The sequence below is a fragment of the Panthera onca genome, chromosome E2 (assembly GCF_046562875.1).
Source record: "Panthera onca isolate mPanOnc1 chromosome E2, mPanOnc1 haplotype 2, whole genome shotgun sequence".
In the NCBI taxonomy this organism is placed as follows: Eukaryota; Metazoa; Chordata; class Mammalia; order Carnivora; family Felidae; genus Panthera; species Panthera onca.
This window is the reverse complement of record NC_138353.1, coordinates 18,024,543-18,047,849: the sequence shown is the minus strand read 5'-3', so window position 1 is coordinate 18,047,849 and position 23,307 is coordinate 18,024,543. Positions and strand designations below refer to the sequence as shown.

The 23,307-nt window shown below is 48.9% G+C and overlaps 1 protein-coding gene, 1 long non-coding RNA gene and 1 pseudogene across 4 annotated transcripts in view; 1 reads left to right on the top strand and 2 right to left on the bottom strand.

Annotated features, from left to right (window-relative positions):
- LOC132691056 (uncharacterized) overlaps window positions 1-23,307 on the bottom strand; it is a 66,067-nt gene that overhangs the window by 29,411 nt on the left and 13,349 nt on the right. The gene's annotated exons all lie outside the window — the stretch shown is intronic.
- Window positions 10,585-12,896, bottom strand: LOC144614668 (multidrug and toxin extrusion protein 2 pseudogene; annotated as a pseudogene).
- On the top strand, window positions 19,154-21,998 carry FFAR2 (free fatty acid receptor 2). 2 transcript variants are annotated; one of them, XM_060652204.2, is made up of 2 exons: window positions 19,154-19,268; window positions 20,260-21,998. In XM_060652204.2, the coding sequence occupies exon 2, from the start codon at window positions 20,267-20,269 to the stop codon at window positions 21,254-21,256; it is 990 nt and encodes a 329-aa protein (XP_060508187.1). In that variant the 5' UTR covers window positions 19,154-19,268; window positions 20,260-20,266; the 3' UTR covers window positions 21,257-21,998. The 2 variants fall into 2 exon arrangements, with proteins under 2 accessions (XP_060508187.1, XP_060508186.1); XM_060652203.2 differs by lacking the exon at window positions 19,154-19,268 and adding an exon at window positions 19,275-19,752.

Here is a 23,307-nt window from a genome sequence, read left to right as displayed (position 1 = left end):
TCAGGGGAAGTTTGTGTCATTCACACAAATCTAGAAAAGTCATGAATAGCTATAGAAAACTCTAAAAGTGGGCATCTGGGTGGCTCAGTCAGTTAAGCATCTGACTCTTGATTTCAGCTCAGGTCATGATCCCATGGTTCATGGGGTCAAGCCCCACATCTGGCTCTGTGCTGACAGTGCAGAGTCTGCTTAGGATTCTCTCTCCCTCTCTCCCTGCTCCTCCCCCCCCCCAAAATAAATAAATAAACATTGAAAAAATTCTAAAAGTAAAATGATGCAAAGGAAGTGAGGCAAGAGACACAGCGAGCAGTCTCTTCCCTTCTGCTCCTACTATCTGGAAAGTGGGCCCGTGTGAGAGGACAGTGAAGCCTGCACAGAGAGAATGGAGGGGTAAGAGAGAGATGTGAGGTCCCTACAGAGGCTCCTGCATCAGGAGGCCTCCCCGACCTCCCCGAAAGCCAGGGGAAGAGTGAAGCTTTGACAGACAGGAACAACACACTCTTGCACTCCAACAGGTAACCAGAGGGGGTCTTCAAAAACCATAAATCAGATTTCACTTCTCTGCCCAAAACCCTTCCATGGTTTCCTATTACTTTGAACATAAAGTCTGACTCTGCCCGTTGGGACTACAGACCCCTGCACGATGGGCTTGTCCTGCCCCAGCCATGCTGGCCTCCTTTCAGTTCCTCCACCACACCGTGCTCTGCGCTGCCCCTGGGCCTTTGCACAAACCGTCTTGTCTGCCCAGAGTGCTCTTCCTCCGGCTCTTCACCTGGAGAGCTCCTTCAGGTCTCTCCTCAATGCCACTCCTTCAGGGAACACTTCCTTGCCACTCCCAGCACCTCCCTCTCATCCCAGGTAATTCTATTACATCATCCTGTTTTATCTCCTTCAAGGAAAGTGCCATGACAATAAATACCTTCGATGTTTATGGATATACTCTTCTGTCCTCCTTGCCCCCACTACCAGGTAAAGTCCACAAAGGCAAGGGCCGTGTCTGTCTTGTTTGCTCCTCTATCCCCGTCTGTTCGTGGGGAGATGGGATGCATGACCTGGTTGTCACCCTGCCCTCACTTGCCTAATCCAAGAGACTTTTGGGATTTTCCGAGGAGCCTAGGGCTGTCCTGGGCCCGCAAAGTTCAGAGGGAGGTGACTGGAAAGAAGAGAGGAGGTGGCAGAGAACATGTGTGGGAGCAAGAGCGGAGCTGGATTCCCCCAAACAGCGGCGGGCTCTGTGAGGCCACGTGGCCGCGGAACACTTTTCTGGGCAGGCTGAGGGCCCTTGGACCCGAAAACCAGCGGTTCCCAATTTCTACAAAATGTGCTCTGCTGACCAGGGAATGCCGAGTGATGCAAAACCAGAGAGGAAACTGCTCTGGCTGGACCGTGCCAGGAAGGGAACAGGAACTTCACAAACTTGACATTGTCCAGGGTGGGGGTGGAGAGGAAGGGAGGTGAAGAAAGACCAGGAGGAAAAGGTCAGCTGGTGACCTGAAAGAGGCCTCCAAAAGAGAAAGTATGGGCTGCGTGGATCCTGGATGTGAAAAGGGGCCTGGGAGAACAGTCAGAACGTAGATTCGGAGAGATCGATCAGATTCGCAGGGGCAGAGATGTGGAGAGAAGCAAAGAGGGCCCCACCGCCTCAGCAGGGCCCCGCGAGGGCTCTTCCCCTCTGACACCTGACGCCTTGGATGGGAGGGCTCTGCGGCCCAGGAGAGAACAGCCATGGAGGTGTTTGCAGGCCTGCGCCCTCCGCCCGAAGCCCCGACGCCTTCCGGGGGGCGGGGGGGCGGGCACCATGGGAGCTACCCCACTGTTTGCGTCTGGGGAGGGGAGGGGGGTGCTGGAGCACACGCCACAGAAGCACCGAGACTGCTGGAGGATTCAGTGGAGGGTGCCTCTCTTGGGACCAGTGTGATGAGCGTCAGCAGGGCAGAAAAGCAAATGGGGTCTGGAGGTGAACGCGGGCAGATGCTTACACAGGGGCCAGGCCACACAGGAGCCCCAGGTGGGTTGGTCCGTCCCTAGCCGGGCCAGGAGCGTCTTGGCCCATCCGGTCCTCTAACTCAGTGGTTCTCAAAAAAGTGTTGAGACACACTGGTGTGTGGCAACCAGAGGCAAGAAATGCAGGTCAACGGTTCATAGTAATATTGAAAGGACCGGGGTTTGTGAGTTTAAGTAAACAAAGAAATGAGCGGATACAAGGTAAGCCGCACCACTGTCACTGCCAGTTACAAGTGCTCCATCACTTTCTGGAGTAAGCAAGAAGGGGGAACATCACGGTGCAGGCTGGAAATTGCGCTGGACCTGAGCACAGCAGGTCCTGACACAGAACTTCTTCCTTCAGGGCTTTGCGAACGTGCCTTTCCCACCTCACTTCCTGGGGTTGAGCAGGGCTGACCCAAGCCCTCGGCTACAGCGGCAGGCGTGTGCGGCTGGCCAAACCGCTCTGAGCCTGCAGGCCCGGCCGAGAGATCTCAGCCGGGGCCTCTGGACGAGAGACGCTCTCCGCACAGGTTCTGACCCTATGCTGCCAAAGGCCACTGTGCAGAACGATCCCACTGAGGCAAGAGTCACCCACCTCCTCTCTTCCCAAGTTCGCCCTTCTCAGGGGAGCCCGAGAGGCCTCTGGGGGAGAAAGACAGAATGGGGCGCAGGTGCAACTCACAGATACTTGTGCCCGTTAGCTCCCGACTTCACGTGGCGGGAGGGCACTTCTGAAACTGCAAAATCCTGCAAGAACACGTCTTATCCAGCAAGAGTAGAAGTGGAAAGTCTGAAGCGTCGAGGAGAAGAATCAGGGAGAGTAAAGAGTCAGTCCCTCCTGAGACACAGGATGGGGAATCGGACAAGTAGGATCTTTACCCCATCAAGGAACTCCACTAATGGTTCTACTAGGGAGTGGGAGAGGAGGCACCAACGGATGTTTCAAAAAAGCAAATGGGAGACTAATAAACAAAAAGCAGAAGCGGATCAATGAATCCGGAGAACACACTGATGGCTGCCAGAGGGAAGAGGGGGGACGGGCAAAATGGGTGAAAGGGAGTGGGAGATACAGGCTTCCGGACGCGGGATGAGTAAGTCATGGGGATGAAAGGTGCGGCAGAGGGAATACAGTCAGTGGGCTTGTAACAGCGCTGTGTGGTGACAGAAGGTAGCTGCATCTGTGGTGAGCACAGCAGAACATCTAGACTTGTCCGATCACTATGCTCTACACCCAAAACTAATGTAACGCTGTGTGTCAACAATACTTCAATTATAAACAAACAAACAAACAAACAAGGCAAATGGTTCAAGTTCAGTCGGTTAAGTGTGAGGAAAAGGAACATAAAATCAGGGAGGTGCCTTATCCTAATTTTTTTTTTTAACTCAAGCAGGACTTTCTCAGAGAGCCTCACCTGATTCCACAATTCTCTTCGTCTATGATGAGTCTGGCAACTTCATTCACAACCCTGGCCAAATGCTGCCGGACCTGCCGCTTCCACCCTTTCAAGGCAGCTGAGGCCTTGCCTCCTGGCCCAGTCCAGGTGCCTCTGACAAAGGAAAGCTTTGCCTTTGCCTGGTCTTGCCTCTGTTTCCAGAGCAGCATGCTCTGTGGCCCACGGATCTTGGCTGGACTGACATGGAAGGATATGGCAGGGCAGCTTTCCCGGCCAACTGGTCTCCCTCTGTCCCCCACGTGGGCAGCTGGGCTCCCGGCTCCTGTCTCCCAGTGCTGTGGCTGAGTTCTTTCACTGGGAGATGAATGGCACTTGTGTCAAAGCAAATGCAAATATAGATAATGTAAGACTTGCCCACAGATAGCTGCCTGGGATGCTAATAGAATGCCCGCATCTGATTTTGTGTTCCCAGGACAAAACTGACCTCTGCAACTGGTCTGAATTATATTGATCCAACCCCAGGGACTGTGGAACGAGACAGTAGTGTGGCTGATGGCAATTCTCTGCGTGGTACATTCTTTCCCATGTGCTGAGGTCTTCCCTGAGAACAAGGCCCGACGGGATGGCGTAAGTGGAGATGTGCTCTTCTTTAGGCATCTGTCAGGCCTTTGGGGACGTGATGCAAAGGCTGCAGAATTGGGGGAGAGAGGGCTCATCTGCAAAAGCTGTACAACTCCAATTTGGAAAAGATTACTGGTTTCTTCATTTAGTAAAAAAGTCTGATTTTTACCAGTGCATTCAACCCAGCTGAAAGGCTGCTTCCCAGCCTTCTTTACAGTCAGGTGTGGTCATTAGACTAAGTGCTTGCCAGTGAGTTATTAGCAGAAGTGTTGTGTGGAACTTCTAAGAAGTCTAAGAGATTGAGAAGAAGTGAATGTTTCTTCTTCCCTTCCTCTTATTCTGCTTCCAGGAACACAGATGTGATGGATGGGGCTTCAGCTTCCCTTATGGACCATGGAGACAAAGGCTACTACTCTAGGATTGGTAGGGCAGACAGCTAGAAGAGAATGGGTCTTTTTGAAGTCTTCCTGAGGCTGTCAAAGACAATCCTGGGTGCCCTGGACTACAAGCCTCCAGGCTGCTTTTATATGACAGGGGAGTATAATTCTGTCCTATTTACACAGCTGTTACTTAGAGTTATTCTATTACACACAGTAGAATCCAGTCCCAACTGACTGGAGTTTCAGCTTATATCAACTTCACACAAACTAAAAATTCTGTGTTCAGTTTTGGATGACGTTTTAAGAGGAAGGTTTTCAAAATGGAATCAGAACAATTTAAGAGGCAAAGGAGAGCAGTAATATTACCAAAGCAACCATTAATTTGGCCTTCTTCTCCCTCCCTTTTGTTCCTCTGTATCCATCATGTTTTCCTTCCAAGATTTATGATGGTTAATATCCCTCTCTTAGCGGTAGAAATTGGAGTAGTGGTTATCTCAGAGGCGGGAGGCTTGCTCTCTGAGCAGGGGCACAAACGGGTCTTACAGGACATTGAAAATGTTCTGTATCTTGACCTACGTAATAGTTATACAAACACATACATAAGTTGACGGTTATCAGTTGCATCTCTAAGATTAGTAGGCTTTATTGTATATAAATTACACTTCCATAAAAGCAATTTATAAAAGTCCTTTCTCAACCCCCACACCTTTTTTTGGAGCTTTTAAAAAATATTTACTATTGAGATATAGTTGACATACCGTGTTATATTAGTCGCAGGTGTACAACATAGCGGCTTGACAACTATACGCTACTCAGTGCTCCCCACGGTAAGGGTAGTTACCACCCGTCACTGCACAACATTTTTACGATATTATTAACTATATTCCCTGTGCTGTACTTTTCATCTCCGTGACTTGTTTATGAGGGGAAGTTTGTACCTCTTAATCCTTTTATCTATTTCACCGACCCACCCCCACACCTCACTCCCCTCTGGCAACCCCCGTTTGTCCTCTGCATGAGTCTGTTTCTGTTTGGTTGGTTGTTTTAGATTCTACATATAAGTGACATCATGTGGCATTTCCTTTTCTCTGTCTGACTTATTTCACTTAGCATAACACCTTCTAGGTCCATTCTTTTCTATGCCTGAGTAACATCTCATTGCACATGTATACCACGTCTTTATCCATTCATCTATCATTGGATACTTGGGTTGCTTCCCTATCTTGGCTATTATAAATAATGCTGCAGTAAACACAGGGGATGCATATATCTGTTTGAACTAGTGTTTTCATTTTCTTCGGGTAAATACCCAGCAGTGGAAATCCTAGATCATAGGATATTTCTATTTATAATTTCTTGAGGAATCTCCACAGTTTTCCACAGTGGTGGCACCAATGTGCACTCCCACCAACGTGCACGGGGGATCCTTTTTCTCCACATCCTCCCCCAACACTTGTCTTTTTAACACCAGCCGTTCTAACTGGTGTGAAGTGATATCTCATTGTGGTTTTGTTTTGAATCTCCCTGATGATTAGTGATATTGAGCATCTTTTTATGTACCTGGTGGTCTTCTGTATGCCTTCTTTGGAAAAGTGTCTATTCAGGTATCTGCCCATTTTTTAATTAGATTGTTGGTTGGTTGGTTGGTTGGTTGGTTGGTGGTGAGTTGTCTAAGTTCTTTATGTATCGTGGATATTAATCTTTTATCAAATATATCATTTGCAAATATCTTCACCCATGCAGTAAGTTGCCTTTTTGTTTTGTTGATGGTTTCCTTTGTTGTGCAAAAGCTTTTTATTTTGGCGTAGTTCTAATATTCTAATAGTTTATTTTTGCTTTTCTTTCCCTCACCTGAAGAGACATATCCCTAAATATGTTGCTAAGAGTGATGTCCAAGAGATTACTGCCTAGGTTTCACTTTAGGATTTTTATGGTTTCAGGTCTCACATTGAGATCTTTAATCCATTTTGAGTTTATTTTTGTGTATGCTGTACAAAAGTGGTCCAGTTTCATTCTTTTGCATGTAGCTGTCCAGTTTTCCCAGCACCTCTTGTTGAAGAAACTATCTTTTACTCATTGTATATTTTTGCCTCCTGTGTTGTAGGGGGATTCACCATATAAGTATAGATATATTTCTGGACACTCTATCCTGTTCCACCGATCTATGTGTCTATTTTTGTGGCAGTGTCATGCTGTTTTGATTAGTATAGCTTTGTAGTATATTGTGAAATATGGGATCGTGGTACCTCCAGCTTTGTTCTTTCTCAAGGTTGCTTTGGCTCTTCGGGGTCTTTTGTGGTTCCATACAGATTTTAGGATTATTTGTTCTAGTTCTGTGAAAAATACTATTGGTATTTTGATAGAGATTGCATTGAATCTGTAAAATCATATGCCTCTGTATGTCATCACAGATATTTTAGTCTTAGAAGTATTTTTCCTCCCTATTATGTACTATTCAAGATTTCTATAATTTTGACATTCTCCCCTTCTTCTTTACCCAGTTTAGTCAGATCGGGAAAAGGCCCAGTTAATATTCACTTTCCCAGAAAGCCTTGCAGCCAGGGGTTGTCATGAGATACAGCGCTAGCCAATGAGACATAAGAAGTCTGCTAAGGAGGGCTTCTAGAGAAGCTATCATTTTCTTGGTTACAAAAAGGGATAGATTTGGGCAATGATGATATGTCAACGTAGGTTCATCATTGTAACAAATGGACCACAGGTCGGGGATGTGGATAATGGGGGAGGCTGTGCATGTGTGGGGGATACGGGGACTCTCCATGGCTTCTGCTCAGTCTTGCTGTGGACCTGTTTTACAGAATAAAGTCACTCAGTCATTCAGCTCACATGTCCTTTACTCCTTATACTCTCCACCTCCTATTTGCTCAAAATGTAGATGCTTTTCTTAAGGTCATGAAGCAAAAAGTCAAATCTAGGGATGGTGAAGCAGCAAGCTAAAGCCCGGGTTGTTGAGGACCGCGTCTGAGAAGCTGCACCAGCCTTGTGGCCTTCATGCACCCCTGTTTCCTTCATGCGACAGGAGAAGGAGAAAAATGTATGTGTTTAAGCCTCTGTGGTTTGGGTTTCCAGGTTCATTAGAGATCTAAGGCTTTTAGCTTTGTCCGTGGTAAGGACACAGGGGAGTCTTAGGTGCTGATTCGCTGTGGCTTCCTATTCCAGCAGAGCAAGGGCCCAGGGGGGAAAGAGGGAAGCCCTGAACACGAAGACCCGGTCTGTGTGCTCCTCGCCCTACCTCTCTTCACAAAAGCCTCACTGCTCACTGAGGGATCTGAATTCCTCTGGCCACCGAAGGAGCTGGCGGGGGCGGGAGGTGTGACTCAACATGTAGATTTTAGTTCATATAAACTTTTCGGAGAGCTGGTAGTAAAGTATTACGTCAACTGCACTGCTGTTTCTCAATCTATTTTTAACCAATTTCCGTTTATGATAAACACAAACTGTACTTTCTATAGTCTGTGTTAAGAAAATCAGGGCTTTCCCTTCTGGAAAACTACAATTTTCAAACCACATGTACTACCGTTTTCCCCACCCAGGAATTTCTGACACTTTCCCCCATGCCTCTTGAGATTCTCTGGTGAAATCTGAGTTTCCTAAGATTCTGCAAACTGGACAGAAACCCTGGCAGTTCCCATGATGCCACACTTCGTGGGGCCAGGGGGTGGGGGGACAAGGTGCATATGGGACAGAAGCAGGTAAAGGGGAGGAAAGCAGAGGAAAGGCTGGGCTGGAAAAGGAACAGAGCACCAGTTTCACCCTGAGCTGGCTTGACTTCTGCAGGATCAGCCAGCACCTGACTGCAACCACATCACAGCTTCACTGAGGAAACCTGTAACACTTCCACCGCTAAAGACTCTCTGCCCTTCCTCCTTGGCTCATGGTCAACACCGAAAGGCAGTCCAAGCTAACAGCCAGCTGCCTTCTGCTGTTTCAAAGGAGGCCTAAGCCGCTGAAAGCTACCTGGAGGTCTGGGCTGGAAGCTGCGTGTAGCCAAGGGGACCGAGGGTGGGGGGATTATTAGTCCTGTTCTTGGTCTGAAGGTCAGTTTTACAGGGACAGCAGACAGAGAAGCGGGGTGGAGGAGAAAGGTCAGACAGCCTCTTCAAGATTCTATAAATAAAGGAACAGTCTCCTCCCAAGTTCTTAGTCCTGTTTCACTATCAAATCCAGATCCTTATAAACATGCATGCTCATAAATACTAAATGACAGTGAATTCCATAGAGAGCAACAGTAGACGGTATCTCCCCCCTATTCTCTGTGTATCCAAAGTGGTTAAATACAGGTAGGGAGGGAGGGGTTAAACATGACAGCCCCTGGGATCTGGGGTTAGAGCATGAACCAGAACATGTGGAAGGGATCCCAGGGAACTAGGGTGGAAGGTCATTCTGTCATGGGTTCAGGGAAAGAGTGAAGGCCCAATGGCAGGAAGCCTGGTGACCATGCAGACACTTTAAGGGAAGCAGATGACATGATCTTATACCCTTGCCTATGCCCTTGTACCCTCCTGTGTGGGATTTCTACGACTTCTACAGGCTGCTGGGAGAGATGGTTCTAACCTGGACCCTCCTAGCACAGGGGGAGCAGAGTCCAGCAGTGAAGACCACGGACTCCTGAGCCAGACTGTCCGGCTCCCAAGCTCAGAGTTCAGCTCTTCCATTTACCAGCTGTCTGACTTTAGGCAAATTTTTTAACCCCCACCCCCATACCTCAGTTTTCTCATCTATAAAATGGGGATGAGTGTGCCAAACTCATAGAATTTTTTTATTGCCTATATTCCCTATGCTGTACTTTTCACCCCCATGGTTTATTTATTTTATAACTGGATGCTGTACCTCTTAATCCCCTTCAACCTATTTCGTCCATCCCCACTTCCTCTCCTCTCTGGCAACCACCAGTCTATTCTGTTTATGAGTCTGTTTCACAGAACGTTTTCGGGATTAATGAGTTCATCTTTGCAAAGCTCTTAGCATAGTGCCTGACACACAGTATCAGAATGGGCAGTAAATGCTGGGGCTGGTGTATTCATTTCCTGTGTCTGCTATAACAAATTGTCACAAACACAGTGGCTTAACACCACAGAAATTTAGTCTCTGATAGTTCTGGAGGTCAGAAATCCAAAACCAGTATGGTGGTCTAAGGAAAACCCATTCCCTGCCTCTTCCATCACCTGGTGGCACTGGCATTCCTTGGCTTGTGGTCTCATCACTCCAGTCTCTGCCTTGGTGATCCTGTCATCTTCCCCTCTTCTGTCTGTCTGAAATCTCCCTCTGCCTCCTTCTCATAAGAATATCTGTGATCGGGGCGCCTGAGTGGCTTAGTTGATTAAATGTCTGACTTCGGCTCAGGTCATGATCCCGTGGTTCATGAGTTTGAGCCCTGCGTCAGGCTCTGTGCTGACAGCGTGGAGCCTGGAGCCTGCTTCGGATTCTGTGTCTCCCTCTCTCTCTCTGCCCCTCCCCTGCTCGTGTGCTCTCTCTCTGTCTCTAAAAAAATAAATAAACATTAAAAAAAAAAAGAGTATCCCTGATGACCTTTGAGGACCACACAGATTATGCAAGATAACCTCCCCACCATAAGATTCTTCATCATACCCGCAAAGTTCTTTCTCCCCATGTGAGGTGACATTCATAGGTTCCAGGGATTAAGACACGCATATCTTTTAGGGAGACCGTTATTCAGCCACCACAGCTGGTATTATTGGCCAGAGGCCTGGAGTCTGATTAATAGCAAGCAGGTGGACCGAGTAAAGGAAGGAGAGGTCTCTGCAGAGGGAGGTCAGGGTATGGTTACCAGCAGTGGGTGGCAAAACCCACGATGCCCACTAAGGAGTCCAAAAGGGGCAGGCCTGAAGAATACTCCTGGGATGCTAGTTCTGGGCTGCACCTTCTTGTTCCTCCCCTTCAGTGGAGCACCGGCACTGGGGATGTGGGGGGCAAGGCTGCAGAACTGGAGGACACTGCTTTTCTTTTTTAATTTTTTTAAAATTTACTTTGAGAGAGAGGCAGATCATAAGTGGCGGAGGGACAGAGAGAGGGGGAAACACAGAATCTGAAGCAGGCTCTGGGCTCCCAGCTGTCAGCACAGAGGCCGATGTGGGTCTTGAACTCATGACCGATAGATCACGACCTGAGCCGAAGTCGGACGCTGAACCAACTGAGCCACCCAGGCACTCCCTCATAGGCACACATTTTCAATTTTAAGGTGTTTATTTTATAAAAGTTTACATGGCAATACCTGAGACAGCACTAGAACAGGCACTTAATACACACTCACTGACAAGATTAAATACGTTAACAGAGAAATACAAACAAAATTGGATCAGCAATCAAGTTCAGAAGGCAATGAACTTTCCCAAAAGAAGGAAGACATTCAGTGTAAGAGTACAGAACACTTAGGGCAGGGAAAATCAAATCTACAGCCTTAAAACCCATGGTAGAGTTAATGTTTGGGAGAAACTTAGAATTACAACTCCTTTCGTGATCTCCAACAGGATAGTGCAGATTCTCAGGATAACTAAGAAAACATCACTGATATCCTTTCCCTTCACAATTGGGAGAGAAACCACTGTGCGCATGACAGGGTCACCTCCCAGGCTTCATGTATCACAATAATTATCACGTCTAGTGTGTGGGCTGCTGCTAATTCTTCTGTTTTAGCCACGCTCACTGAAAAACTCTTATTAGACTTCCTGCTAAAAGAGCAGCAACGGCAACAGCTAGAGCCATTCCACGATAGAGAATCAGTTGCTTCACTGTCAAAACATCCCCAACAGTGGCCGCCGCACACCGGTTGTTTTCTTCTATTGCCCTTAGCTGGGTCTGGCTCTCTGATCTGACGATATGATATCAGGTAAAATCGCTCCATCGGTGACTTCTTTTTCCAACACAGGCAGATCCGTTGGTGTGGCGTGGGCTCTTTGATCCCTTTCACCCCAGCTCGAACCTGTGCCTGCTCTGCGACTCTCTTCCAGTTTGTCCTCCAGACGAGCACCAGACAGAAAAGGGCTTGAAAGAAGACACAGACTATCAATCCAGACCATAGACCTATTATCCCAAGTTTTGCGGCAAACATCAGAGATACTCCGATGGGAAAACCAAACACATGATAACCGATGGTGTTCACGATAGCACCAATCTTTTGTCTTTCTATACCTCGTAGGATTCCACCACAGGCGCCTGCAAGGGCATCAAATAGCTGAAAGGGAGCAAAATTAGGCATCGCTTGGCTCACAAGGTAAAATAATAGCTCTGTCTCCGGTAAATATATAGGCAATCACATCCTTCATCGCCAAAAGTAAAATGCCCACGACGAGAGTACAGACACCCGCACACAGGAGAACGGTGATGCTAGAGTCCCGAGCCTGCTCAGCATTCCCTGCCCCCAGAGCCTTGCCCACTCGGACACTGACCACCACCACACCACACCAAAGCCAAGGGGCACCCTGTAGGCTACAGAGGCCAGTTCGTAAATGATGGCCTGGGCCCCGAGCTCTGTCACGCTAATCAGTCCTGCAAGGAAAGTTCCGATCTCAAAGGTCCGCTATTCAGTGCACACCGTGAACATACTGGGGACAGCCGGCTGGATGTAGGAGCCCCATTCTTGGAAACAGTCCCAAGTCCACCCTCTCCAGGTATTGATGTGGATTTTTTCCCACCACGTGTACAGGAGAAGGAGAGCACACAGGAGGAACTGGAAAGTGCTGTCTGCCCAGGCAGATCCTACCACTCCAAGGTCCAGGGCATAGAGCAGAAGGGCATTCATGCCCACGTTGATCACATTTGCTGCAATCCCAGTGATCACCTGAGGCATGATGATGCCCTGACTTTGTAAATATCTTGTCTGCAGCTGAAACAGGAACGCTGCAGGAAGAGCACGAATGAAAATCATCACATAAATCTGGGCTATCCTGGAGACTTCGGGTTCTTGTTTTAAGAGCAGGAGGATACGGTCCGTATTGATGAAGATGGCCCAGCAAGGAAAGCAACACAGCATCAAGATGAGGATTCCTCTTTGGAGTGTGATTCCCCACGCGTTTTAGGTTCTTGCCTCTGAAGGACGGAGACATCAGCCTGTCACAAGCGGAGGCCAAGCCAGTTCCAACTGAAATCCCAATAACATTCACCACCGATACCGCAAGAGTAACGGCATCCAGCTCGACTTTGCCCAGATGCCCACAGAAGATGGAACTGACGACGCTAATCAGGAGGATCATCAACTGGGCCAGGAACACCGAGCCCTCGAGGGCCGCCAGAGCGGCTGCCTCCTGCCGCACGTCGGCTCCGCAGGCAGCCGTGCCAGCGAGGGGCGTCAGGGCGGCTCGGTGCCTTCCCGGGGCGCGGCGGCGACGGCAGCTGCAGGGGGCTCCGTGCCGGCGCGGGGTGGAGGACACTGCTCTTGACTTGAATCACGGGAAAGGCCGGACAAGCAGCATCTAAAAGACCATAGGGGCACCTGGGCGGCTGAGTCGGTCAAACATCTGACTCTTGATCTCAGTTCAGGTCATGATCTCATGGTACATGAGTTTGAGCCCCACGTCAAGGTTCTGTGCTGACAGTGAGGAGCCTGCTTGGGATTCTCTCTCCCTCCCTCTCTCTGCCCCTCCCCCACTCACACACTCTCTCTCTCAAAATAAATAAATAAACATTAAAAAAAAGATATTTAAAAGAGGGTGCAAGCGGGGAAGGGCACTACGCAAACCAATGGGGGGGGCGAAATGTGCCAGCACAGGGCAGCAATGAGATCTCAAAGTCCACTTGGATATACCGGTCTAGAATCATCTTCCTTCTCACTCCCCCGGAGAGCTCCATTTCTCTCTGGTGTCCTGTAGCTCTTCCCACAGTGTGATTTTATCTCAAGTTGCAGACCCCAAATCCACTGATCTCTGCCTGCACTGCCACATTCTCCTGAATGCCTGCCGTCACCGGTCCTCCCCTGGGTGGCCCCGACCACTTCTATTCTCTCTCCGCTTCCGACATCATCCCTCTGGAGACCACGCAGATCATTCCTCACACAGCAGCGCACACATCCTACATCTCATCACGTCACTCTCCTCTTACGGCCCACAAGTGACTTCCTACTGCTTACGGATGGAATCCCAAGTCCTTACTAACACCCCGTCTGGTCTTCCACGGTCATGGCTCTAGCTTACCACGCTCCAGTCACACCAACCTCTCTGCCTCCCTCCTCCACTGCCCATGAACGTGTGCGTACATGCGCATGCACACACACACACACACACACACACACGTGCTTTCTCCCTTCCTGCACCATCTGCCAGCTCCCCCACCCAGACCCCTCCTCTGCCGGAGTCTCACAGTGGCCAGCCCCAGAATCCGGCTCAACCTCTCAGGGGTCAGCTAACAGTAATTGCAGAGATGGCCTCCCCGAAGCCTCTGGCCAAGGAAGTCCCTGCCACGTGGTGACCACTGCCATTGCCCCGTTTCACTTCCTTCACAGTGTCTCTCTCTGCATAAAGACTCCCGTGGCACATAGGCTCACAATCTCTATGCTCTAGCATGTAACCACCCTCCGGGAGTGTGAGACCGTGTTTATCTTTTTGACCCTGTGCTTGGCACAGATCCCACCACATCCTAGAGAGCAGGCACATTTTCGTTGAACGAATGAATGAAACAACAGCTCTTCATTTACCGTTAGTGCCTTCCCCTTCCCTTTTGAATATTTTATACCCATACCTCCCTCATATTTGCTAAGCAGGATCTATGTCATAAAGACACATTAGCTTGAATTATCGATACTGGTGATGAGGAAAGATCCTGGCACCTTCCCGCAAAAGTAACGGGAGTGCCTTAATCTACAAAAGAGCTCGCAAGTGATTCCCGGCTGGGATTTCTTATGACGGTCCCAGAAGAAGCTAAAATGAGGCAACTGCAAACAAGTAACTCAGAGCTTGTGAAAATGGATTTCTCTCCATTCCAATTCTTCCGCTTATCCATCAACACATCATCCAAGAAATAATTATCAAGTGTCCAATATGTGCCAGGCTCTATGCCATACCCTGGGGATACAATGGTGAGAAAAACAGCCATGTTCCCTGCCTTCACGGATAGTTTCACAAGGGAGATGGACACTAAGCAAATCCTCCCATGATAAAGGTATTATAACAAACTGAGATACACATGTGCTGTGAAGGAATTGTAAAAGATGCTACGAGGGCAACAAATAATTGGAAAATAAAGTCTTAAAAATTCAACTTGTAAGAGCACCAAAAATAGCTAAGAATCAATGCAAGAAATGACGTGTAAAACCTCTCTGCTGAATATGAGGAAACACTGCTGAGAGAAATTCGACACCTAAAGAAATGGAGATATGTCATGTTTCCTGGACTGGCAGGCCCAGTGTGATTCCAATGTCGACAGTTCCAAATTGATCTATGCCTTCAACACAGTCCCAGTCAGAACTCCAGCAGGCTTTTTCGTAGAAACTGATTTATCTGGAAATGGAAATGACCTGGAAGAGCCCAAGCAATCTTAGAAAACAACATGAAGTTAGAGGACTTACACTTCCTGATTCCAAGGCTTCTTTTAAAACTACAGTCATCGAGACGGTGGGAGATGGTAAAAGGAAAGACGTTAAGGATTGCTAGAACAGAAGAGAGGTTTAAGAAACAGACCCACCCAGATACAATCAATTCGTTCTCAGTAAAGATACCGAGGAAATTCAACAGGATGTGGGGCTGGATAGGTAGGCAAGGATTTCTTAGAACATAAGAGCACAAAACATAAGAGGAAAACAAAATAAGCTAGACTTTGTCAAAATTCAAAATTGTTTTGTTCTTCAAGAGACCATTAAGAAAATGGAAACACAAGGCATACAGTGGGAAAAAATGTAATACCCATAATCTAACAGATGACCAGTACCCGGAACATAAAAAAGAGGCACAACGTCAACAGTCATCAGGGAAAAGCGAATTAAAACCACAACGAGATACCAGGGCCTGTAATCAGAATGCCTAAAACTTAAGACTAACACCTATCGAGGGGCTGGTGATGCTGTGGAACAGCTGGAATGCCCGTGCATTGCTGGCAGGAATAACAATGGTACAGCCACTTTGGAAAACTGGCAGTTTCTTAAGAAGTTGAACAAGAAGTTGACCATACAGCCTAGCCAATATACTTCTAGGTATCTGCCCAAGAGAACTGAAAGTACATATTTGCACCAAGATCTAAACAACAATGTACATATAGCAGCTTTATTCACACTAGCCGAACACTGAAAAACAAAAAAATACCCAAATGTCTAGCAACAGGTGAATGGATAAATAAAATATGAAATATCCATGAAACAGAATACTATTCAGCAACAGTGCTCCGAGAACATGTACTAAGAGAATCTAACTGCACCCAGGACGTCAGGGAGGGCTTTCTTAAGAAGGAAGCGGGCATCTGAAAGAAGGCTGGGGACTGACTGGGGAGGAGGACTGAGTCATAAGAAATAGAGCGCTGCAGGCAAAGGCTGGGTCATGAGCCCCCGGCAGAGGGAAGGTGGCACGTTTATGGAAGCAAGAGATGGTCTTGCAGAGACAGCAAGGAGAGAGAAGAGACGTATGAGTTTAGGCTGGAAGTTGGCAAGGGCCGTGCCGAGCAGGCCTTATAGGCCTTGTTAAGAGTTTTGACGTTGGGGCGCCTACGTGGCTCAGCTGGTTGAGTGCCAGACTTCAGCTTAGGTCATGATCTTGCGGTTTGTGAGTTTGAGCCCCGGGTCAGGCTCTGTGCTGACAGCTCAGAGCCTGGAGGCTGCTTAGGATTCTGTGTCTCCCTCTCTTTCTCTCTCTCTCTGCCCTCCCCTGCTTGTGCTTTGTCTCTTTCTCTCTCTCAAAAACAAACATTAAAGAAATTTTTTTAAAGAGTTTTGATGTTTATCCTCAAGGCAATAAGAAACCTCAGAAAGGATTTTAAACAAGAGGGTGATATAAGTGGCTTGATATTTTTAAAATATCCCACTAACTACAGTATGGAGAACTGACTGTCAGGATGTGAGTGGCTGGGAAGGAGCTGGTCATGGCCCCTGCCAACCTCCTGGTAATAGACTCCGGCTTACGCTGACATGGGACGATGGAGACGGAGAGAGACGGACGCCTTCAATGGGCTCTGAGAAGTGTGGGACTGCATTCAGGGGATAAGGAAGAAGACGGTGTTGAGACGGACTCCAAGATTATGGCTCAGGGGATGGAATGGGAAGAGATCCCATGCCCCAACAGGGAGAATGCTGGAAGAAGGCCTAACTTGTTGGGGAAGGCCAGCTCTGGACACACTCAATTTGAGATGCCTGGGAGACATTTGGATGACAGTGTCTCTCAGGCGTTTGGACACGTGGATGTGAAGGCTCACAGAAGCCCTGGATAGAGATTCAAAACTGGCTTTTGTGAAGATGGTAACCGACACCACAGAAATGCATGCAACAGGCCGAAGAGCTACACAGGACCAGGACGAGAGAGCGCCTGAAGCCAAGTCTTAAGGGACTCGAACATTTAGAGGACGATCAGGGAATGGTGGGCCGGTGAAGGAAACTAAGAAGTGACCTGAGCAAAGTCAGGGAAACCAGAAGAGCATAATATATGAGAATTCACGGAAAGAGAATGTTTCAAGAAGGCTACGGAAACTGTGTGGAAGGCTAATAAAATAGGAAGAAAATGTCCACTGAATTTAGTTGCATGGAGGTCACTGCCAATCGCAGGATGAGCAGGTCCTATGGAACAACAGAGGTATAACCCAGATTCGAGGGGATGGAGGAGGGTGCTGATTGAGGAATAAGGAAGTAGAGAAAGTGATTATACATAAATTTTAGATAACGGGCCCAACTTCCTATTCTGACAAGCTGGGCTGTAATAATGATGAAAGAAAGCTGAACTTGGGAGGGATTGTGAAAGACATGGTTTTTGTGAAAGCACAGTCCTTGAATTCGGCCTCAGAGGTTGCATTTCCTTTTCATGTGACATAGGTGGGTGTTGTGAGTCATGAGCCCCAAGTTTCCTTTATTTTGTTACCTTCATAACTACCCCAGACATGGAGGAGGGGGTTCAGTGGGGCCTCGCCAACACAGGTGACAGGGTGCAGTGACATGAGAACAGGCACAGGCAGGGGACGGACGGGCCGAGATAAAGCGGCAGTCCTACTCAACATCTGTGTTCAGGAAGTCTCTGCTGTGCCATTAAATCCAGATCCTCATGAATATTTATAGAAAATCATAAAAGCAAAATGATACAAATAAATTTGGGGGCAAGCACAGATGGCAAAACAGAGGCCCCTTCCCTACCTCAAGAGGAAAATAAGTTCTGGCTTGGTTTCCTCCGTGTGTGTATCTGGACAGGGCTTTGAAGTGCTTCTAGAGGGGCTACACAGACAGGGGGGTAAGGGATGAGGAAAGGACAAGGGTGGCGCAGAGGTCAGGTGCAGCCCACAGGGAGAGGGAACACATGGGGGGAAAGACACCGAGCCTGGGCACAGCTTCCCTGTAAAAGGGACATCAGGCCTCCTGAACCCCTGACACTCCCCCAAGTCAGACGGCATGGCGGTGGCCTCAGTCGCTCGGACGCTGCCAGCAGGCTTCCACTCATGGGTACCCACTAAGTGCTAAGCACTGGCCCCTATGCTTTATATATGCTAGCTCATCCACGCCTCACAGAAATCCTGAGATGGAAGTATTCCCATCCACACTTGACTGAAAAGGAAGTTAAAGTTCAGAAATTTATCTGCCCCACCGGCACCCTGATGTTTATAGCAGCACTATCAACAATAGCCAAAGTATGGAAAGAGCCCAACTGTCCATCGATGCATGAATGGATAAAGAAGATGTGGGGTGTGTGTGTGTGTGTGTGTGTGTGTATACATATACACACAATGGAGTATTACTCGGCAATCCAAAAGAATGAAATCTTGTATTTGCAACTACGTGGATGGAACTAGAGGGTATTATGCTAAGCGAAATTAGTCAGAAAGACAAATGTCGTATGACTTCACTCATAGGAGGACTTTAAGATACAAAACAGACGAACATCAGGGAAGGGAAGCAAAAATAATATAAAAACAGGGAGGGAGACAAAACATAAGAGACTCTTAAATACAGAGAACAAACAGCGTTGCTGGAGGGGTTGAGGGAGGGGGGATGGGCTAAATGGGTAAGGGGCGCTAAGGAATCTACTCCTGAAATCATTGTTGCACTATATGCTAACTAACTCGGATGTAAATTAAAAAACAAATTAATTATTAAAAAAAAAAAAAAGAAATTTACCTGCCCCAAGGTCACAGTGGAGGGACTTGGGTTTGAGCCCACATCTGCATGACTCTAAATCCCACACTATTTCCACCAGAATAAGACGCAGGCTAGGCGAAACCAATCTGTCTCAATCAAGAGGGCAAAAGAGACCTGTTGTGGGCAGAGGACAGGAGACCATACAGGGGAAAAAAAAAATTGAAGAATGAAAGAACGTAGGAAACTTCTTTTCTGAAGATGAGAAGAATCACAGAAGAAATTGCCTAGAAAAGAGAAGATCATCTGACTTGAGAAATGGGAAAAATGCCTGGGATTGAAAAAAGAATTCAGGACCTAGGGACAGAGAATCTGGGTCTGGCAGGCAGAGTGAGGGTCTCTGGGGGGCGGGGAACGAAGATGCTGGCGGCGGGTGCCCATCCTTCAGGTTTGAGAGGAGACAGTGCTCAATTACTGACCTTCCCCTCTCCAGTCACATGACTCGCGCTAGTATAAAAGCTTTCTACCAGCAGGTTCCTTACAATTTTTTTTCCTGTGTGAAATGGGCAGTAGCAGTGGCTAAAGCCCTGTTCCTCTTTCCCAGAAGCTTTCAGACTTTCCTTCAGGACTAATCCCAAGAAGCCACCTATCTGGACTGCAGACAAGGCAAGCAGCTAACCCAGTGCTTGTGCTATGGGCAGTAATGCCAGGATCTGGATTGGAGGGGGAGATGCTGGGGGGCTGACGCAAGTCTGTGAGGAACTGAAGACAGGAGCCAGTGTAGGTGGGATCAAGGAAACAGGCCGGGACATCAAGCCCAGAGAGGGAGGATGGAGGGGCCGGGCTGCATATGGGCAGCGAGGGTTACAAGCCAAATGGAAACTGAGTTGACCCCGTTAAGAGTTCTTCTGTTTATAGTCAAAACACCGGGCTCTGAAGCCAGGTGCTACCTGTGGGCTTTCCTGAATGTTCTCTAGAGTCTTTTAAGGGGCAATCCCCAAAAGACAGTACTGGCTCACCCTTCCTCCCCTCTGTCCCTCCCTACCTACCACTAGCTTCCTTTTTCCAGTGCAGTCCCAGAGTCTGGTATAGGTCAGGAGAGGAAAAGGTGGAGGAGAATCTGTGTTCTGCAAAAGGAGAGGAAAATGAGGTAGGGAGATGGGCTGGGGGCCGGGCACCTGCTTCCTGGGCGTGTGGCAGGGTCCTGTGGCAAGCCGGCACTGGGTCTCAAGGCCTGGGTTTGTTTTCCTGGCATGGGTGCTCCTGACAGACGGCTCACAGCTCTCTCCCCGGGAGATGCCTTTGTGAGATGCCTTTCCCTCCGCAGGCCTCTGACTAAGGGACCCAAGGAAAGTTACGAACCGATAACAGTAACTTCCTGTATCTGTGAGGAGAGGAGAAAGCCAAGGGTTGGTCCCCCCCCAGAGACACATGATGGCGAACGTAATAACTCCTGCTTAATATCCCGCCCCAGGCAAAGTCAATAATTGCTCTGGGCTGTTCTGGCAGGTGGTGTAAGCAAAGCAGTGGTGGCAACAGAAAGGTCTGGCCTGGGAAGCAGAGTGTGGCAGGGAGGATGTCCGCGGCCTGAACCAGGCGAGGGTCCGTGGGCCGTGAGTGGCACCTCCTGACCCTGCCTTTTTCCGTCCTCTTCCAGAGCAACCATGACCAACTGGCGCAGCTCCATCATCCTCACGGCCTACGTCGTCATCTTCCTCACCGGTCTCCCCGCCAACCTCCTGGCCCTGCGGGCCTTCGTGGGGCGGGTCCGCCAGCCTCACCCTGCGCCCGTCCACATCCTCCTGCTCAGCCTGACGCTGGCGGACCTCCTGCTGCTGCTGCTGCTGCCCTTCAAGATGGTTGAGGCCGCCTATAACTTCCGCTGGTATCTGCCCGAGCTGCTCTGCGCCCTCACGGGTTTCGGCTTCTACAGCAGCATCTACTGCAGCACGTGGCTCCTGGCGGGCATCAGCATCGAGCGCTACCTGGGAGTGGCTTTCCCCGTGCAGTACAAGCTGTCCCGCAAGCCTGTGTACGGAGTGATTGCTGCCGTGGTCGCCTGGGTCATGTCCTTTGGTCACTGCACCATCGTGATCATTGGTCAGTACTTGAACTCAACCCAGCAGACCGCAAACACGAATGGAATCACTTGCTATGAGAACTTCACCGAAACGCAGCTGAGCGTGGTGCTTCCGGTGCGGCTGGAGCTGTGCCTCTTCCTCTTCTTCGTCCCCATGGTGATCACCATCTTCTGCTACTGGCGCTTTGTGTGGATCATGCTCACCCAGCCCCACGTGGGGGCCCAGAGGCGGCGCAGAGCTGTGGGGCTGGCTGTTGTGACCCTCCTTAATTTCCTGGTGTGCTTCGGGCCTTACAACATATCCCACCTGGTGGGGTATTACACGAAGAAAAGCCCCCCGTGGCGGGTCGAAGCCGTGGTGTTCAGTTCCCTCAATGCCAGTCTGGACCCCCTGCTCTTCTACTTCTCTTCATCGGCTGTGCGCAGAGCCTTTGGAAAAGGGTTGCAGATACTGCGACATCAGGGCTCCTCCCTGTTGGGACGCAAAGGCAGAGAGACAGCGGAGGGGGCGAGTGGGGACAGGGGTGTGAGTCAAGCCGAGGGAGCACCGAGTTCCGACTTCACTACAGACTAGGGGGGTCCTGGACCTTTGGAGGCACTCTGGGTTACCTAAGAATTGAGCAGGCTGGGAGAGTGGGAGCACGGGTCAGGAATCCTCAGCCCCGATCCACTACTGGGGCTGCGAAAACCTCTCTCAGCAGCTTGGTGTCCCCTCCTGACTGAAGTTTCCAGCCCAAAGGAGCACAGCTCTGTGACAAAAAGAAGAAATGGTTAGGCACAGAAGCACCATCAGACCAGGGTTTCGGAAGCAACGTAGCTAATACAAATCCAGTCCCTGTGACGTAGCCGGCAGCTGGGGATGACCGGGCTCAAGCAGAGTCCTTAAAGCAATCTTGCTATAAAGCTTTGAACAACACCTAGACGCCGGTCTAGCTGTGGATGCTGGAAAGAAGCCAACGGGAAAGAGGTGGATGAGAATACCAAATGAGGTCAAAGAAGACTCAGGAAGGTTATAAGCCAAGGGGGGGCGGGGATTAAGAGGGAGGACTGGAGACTCAGGCCTCTGATGATCTAGGTTTGCACTGTATCTATCGCTTCCACCTGCTGCTTTGTAAGTATGCTCCAGTCGCCTTCGTGTGTGTATCTTGTCTCCCTGCGTCAAACCTGCCGGAGGTCTGGGTCTTGTCTTCCCCCTCCGTGGCACCCCACACGGGTCAGGACGCAGCCTGGCACCCATCAGTCAGAGGTCAACACCAGTGAGCCCAGGAGTACACAACCTGGCCTGGCAGACTGAAAATAAAGACGGTAAAACTCTGCAGCGAGTGTCCACAGTTTTTGTACTTTTCTGCAAGGCTGGGGTGGGCGAAAATGCGATGAAGCAGCACAGTCAGCAGCACGGGGGGAAGGGGATGCATGGGAAACCGCAGAAATGGCTGAAGGTCAGGATGTAATGAGTAGAGTGACTGTCGGGGCTGGTGGGATCCCATTTTAGATTTGGTGAATGGAGACGGGACCTAGAAAGAGGATGTGGGGTGAATCCTGACTTCATGTTATCAGCTGCATCTCAGGGGCCTAAAACACGTAACCCTCGGGCTTAGAAGCCTGCAGAGTTTTCCTACTGTCACGAGTTCTCCTCCAGCAACTCCTATCCTATCATTCCATTACCTACTTAGTATCCTCTCTCCCTGCCCAATCCCACCTTCCTAACTCATCTCTCCCCAAGAAGGAGCCCTGGCCCACTGTCTCTGGTTAACTGATCCCAGCCCCAGCCTGGCGGTCGGCAACAGAGGCTCTACATCAGAACTGTACGAAGAGGTACAAAAATAGTACACGCCCCCCCAGTCCCCCACCCCATGCCAATCTCCTGACTCTTTGAGGGTGGGGCAGCGGATGAGCCTTTAAAAGCCCCCCAGTGATTACTCTAGGCAGCTCGGGAAAGGAATCCCTGGCCTCACTCAGGGGCCCAATCTGTCCAAGAAAATATTCTTCAGAGAGACCCTTCCTATTTGTAAGTCCCTCTCGCCACAACTCCATACTCCCTCATGTTCTGATTGCTTACTTTTCCCACTGTTATAAAACCCCACTCAAAATTCACTTTCTCCAGAAAGACTTCCCTTCTAATTCCCACCCAACTGAGCTCCATTTCTGTTTTCCTTCCTCAAACACCACTGGACTGCTGTAAAAGCCCCAGCTTCACGGTCGCTTGTACTTACTAAGCTGTCCTTGGGCAAGTCCTGACCTCTAGCCTCCCTTTCCAAACCATAATCATGAGGATGATGTATGCCTCCCAGGGTTATTCTGAAATTCCAGTGAGACCGTGCATATAAAGTTGCTGGGAAATTTTACAGTATCACTTAGCTCTAAGAGACCAAACGAAACGAAACGCCAATATGCCCCAACTTAAAAGAAATAAGGTAAGAAAAAATTAGAAATGATGGAAATCGTGTATTAGATAGGTAACCATATAGGATGGTTTAACAGTAATGTGTGAGAAAAAAAAATCTGGGATTTTTCTGCTGACTGTACATCTGGGATGTATTACACCTTCCAAAAACGCTTATTTGATTTGGGGTGGCATTAAAAGAAATAGAGTCTAAACAAGCCAAGACTAATCCCATTTCACTG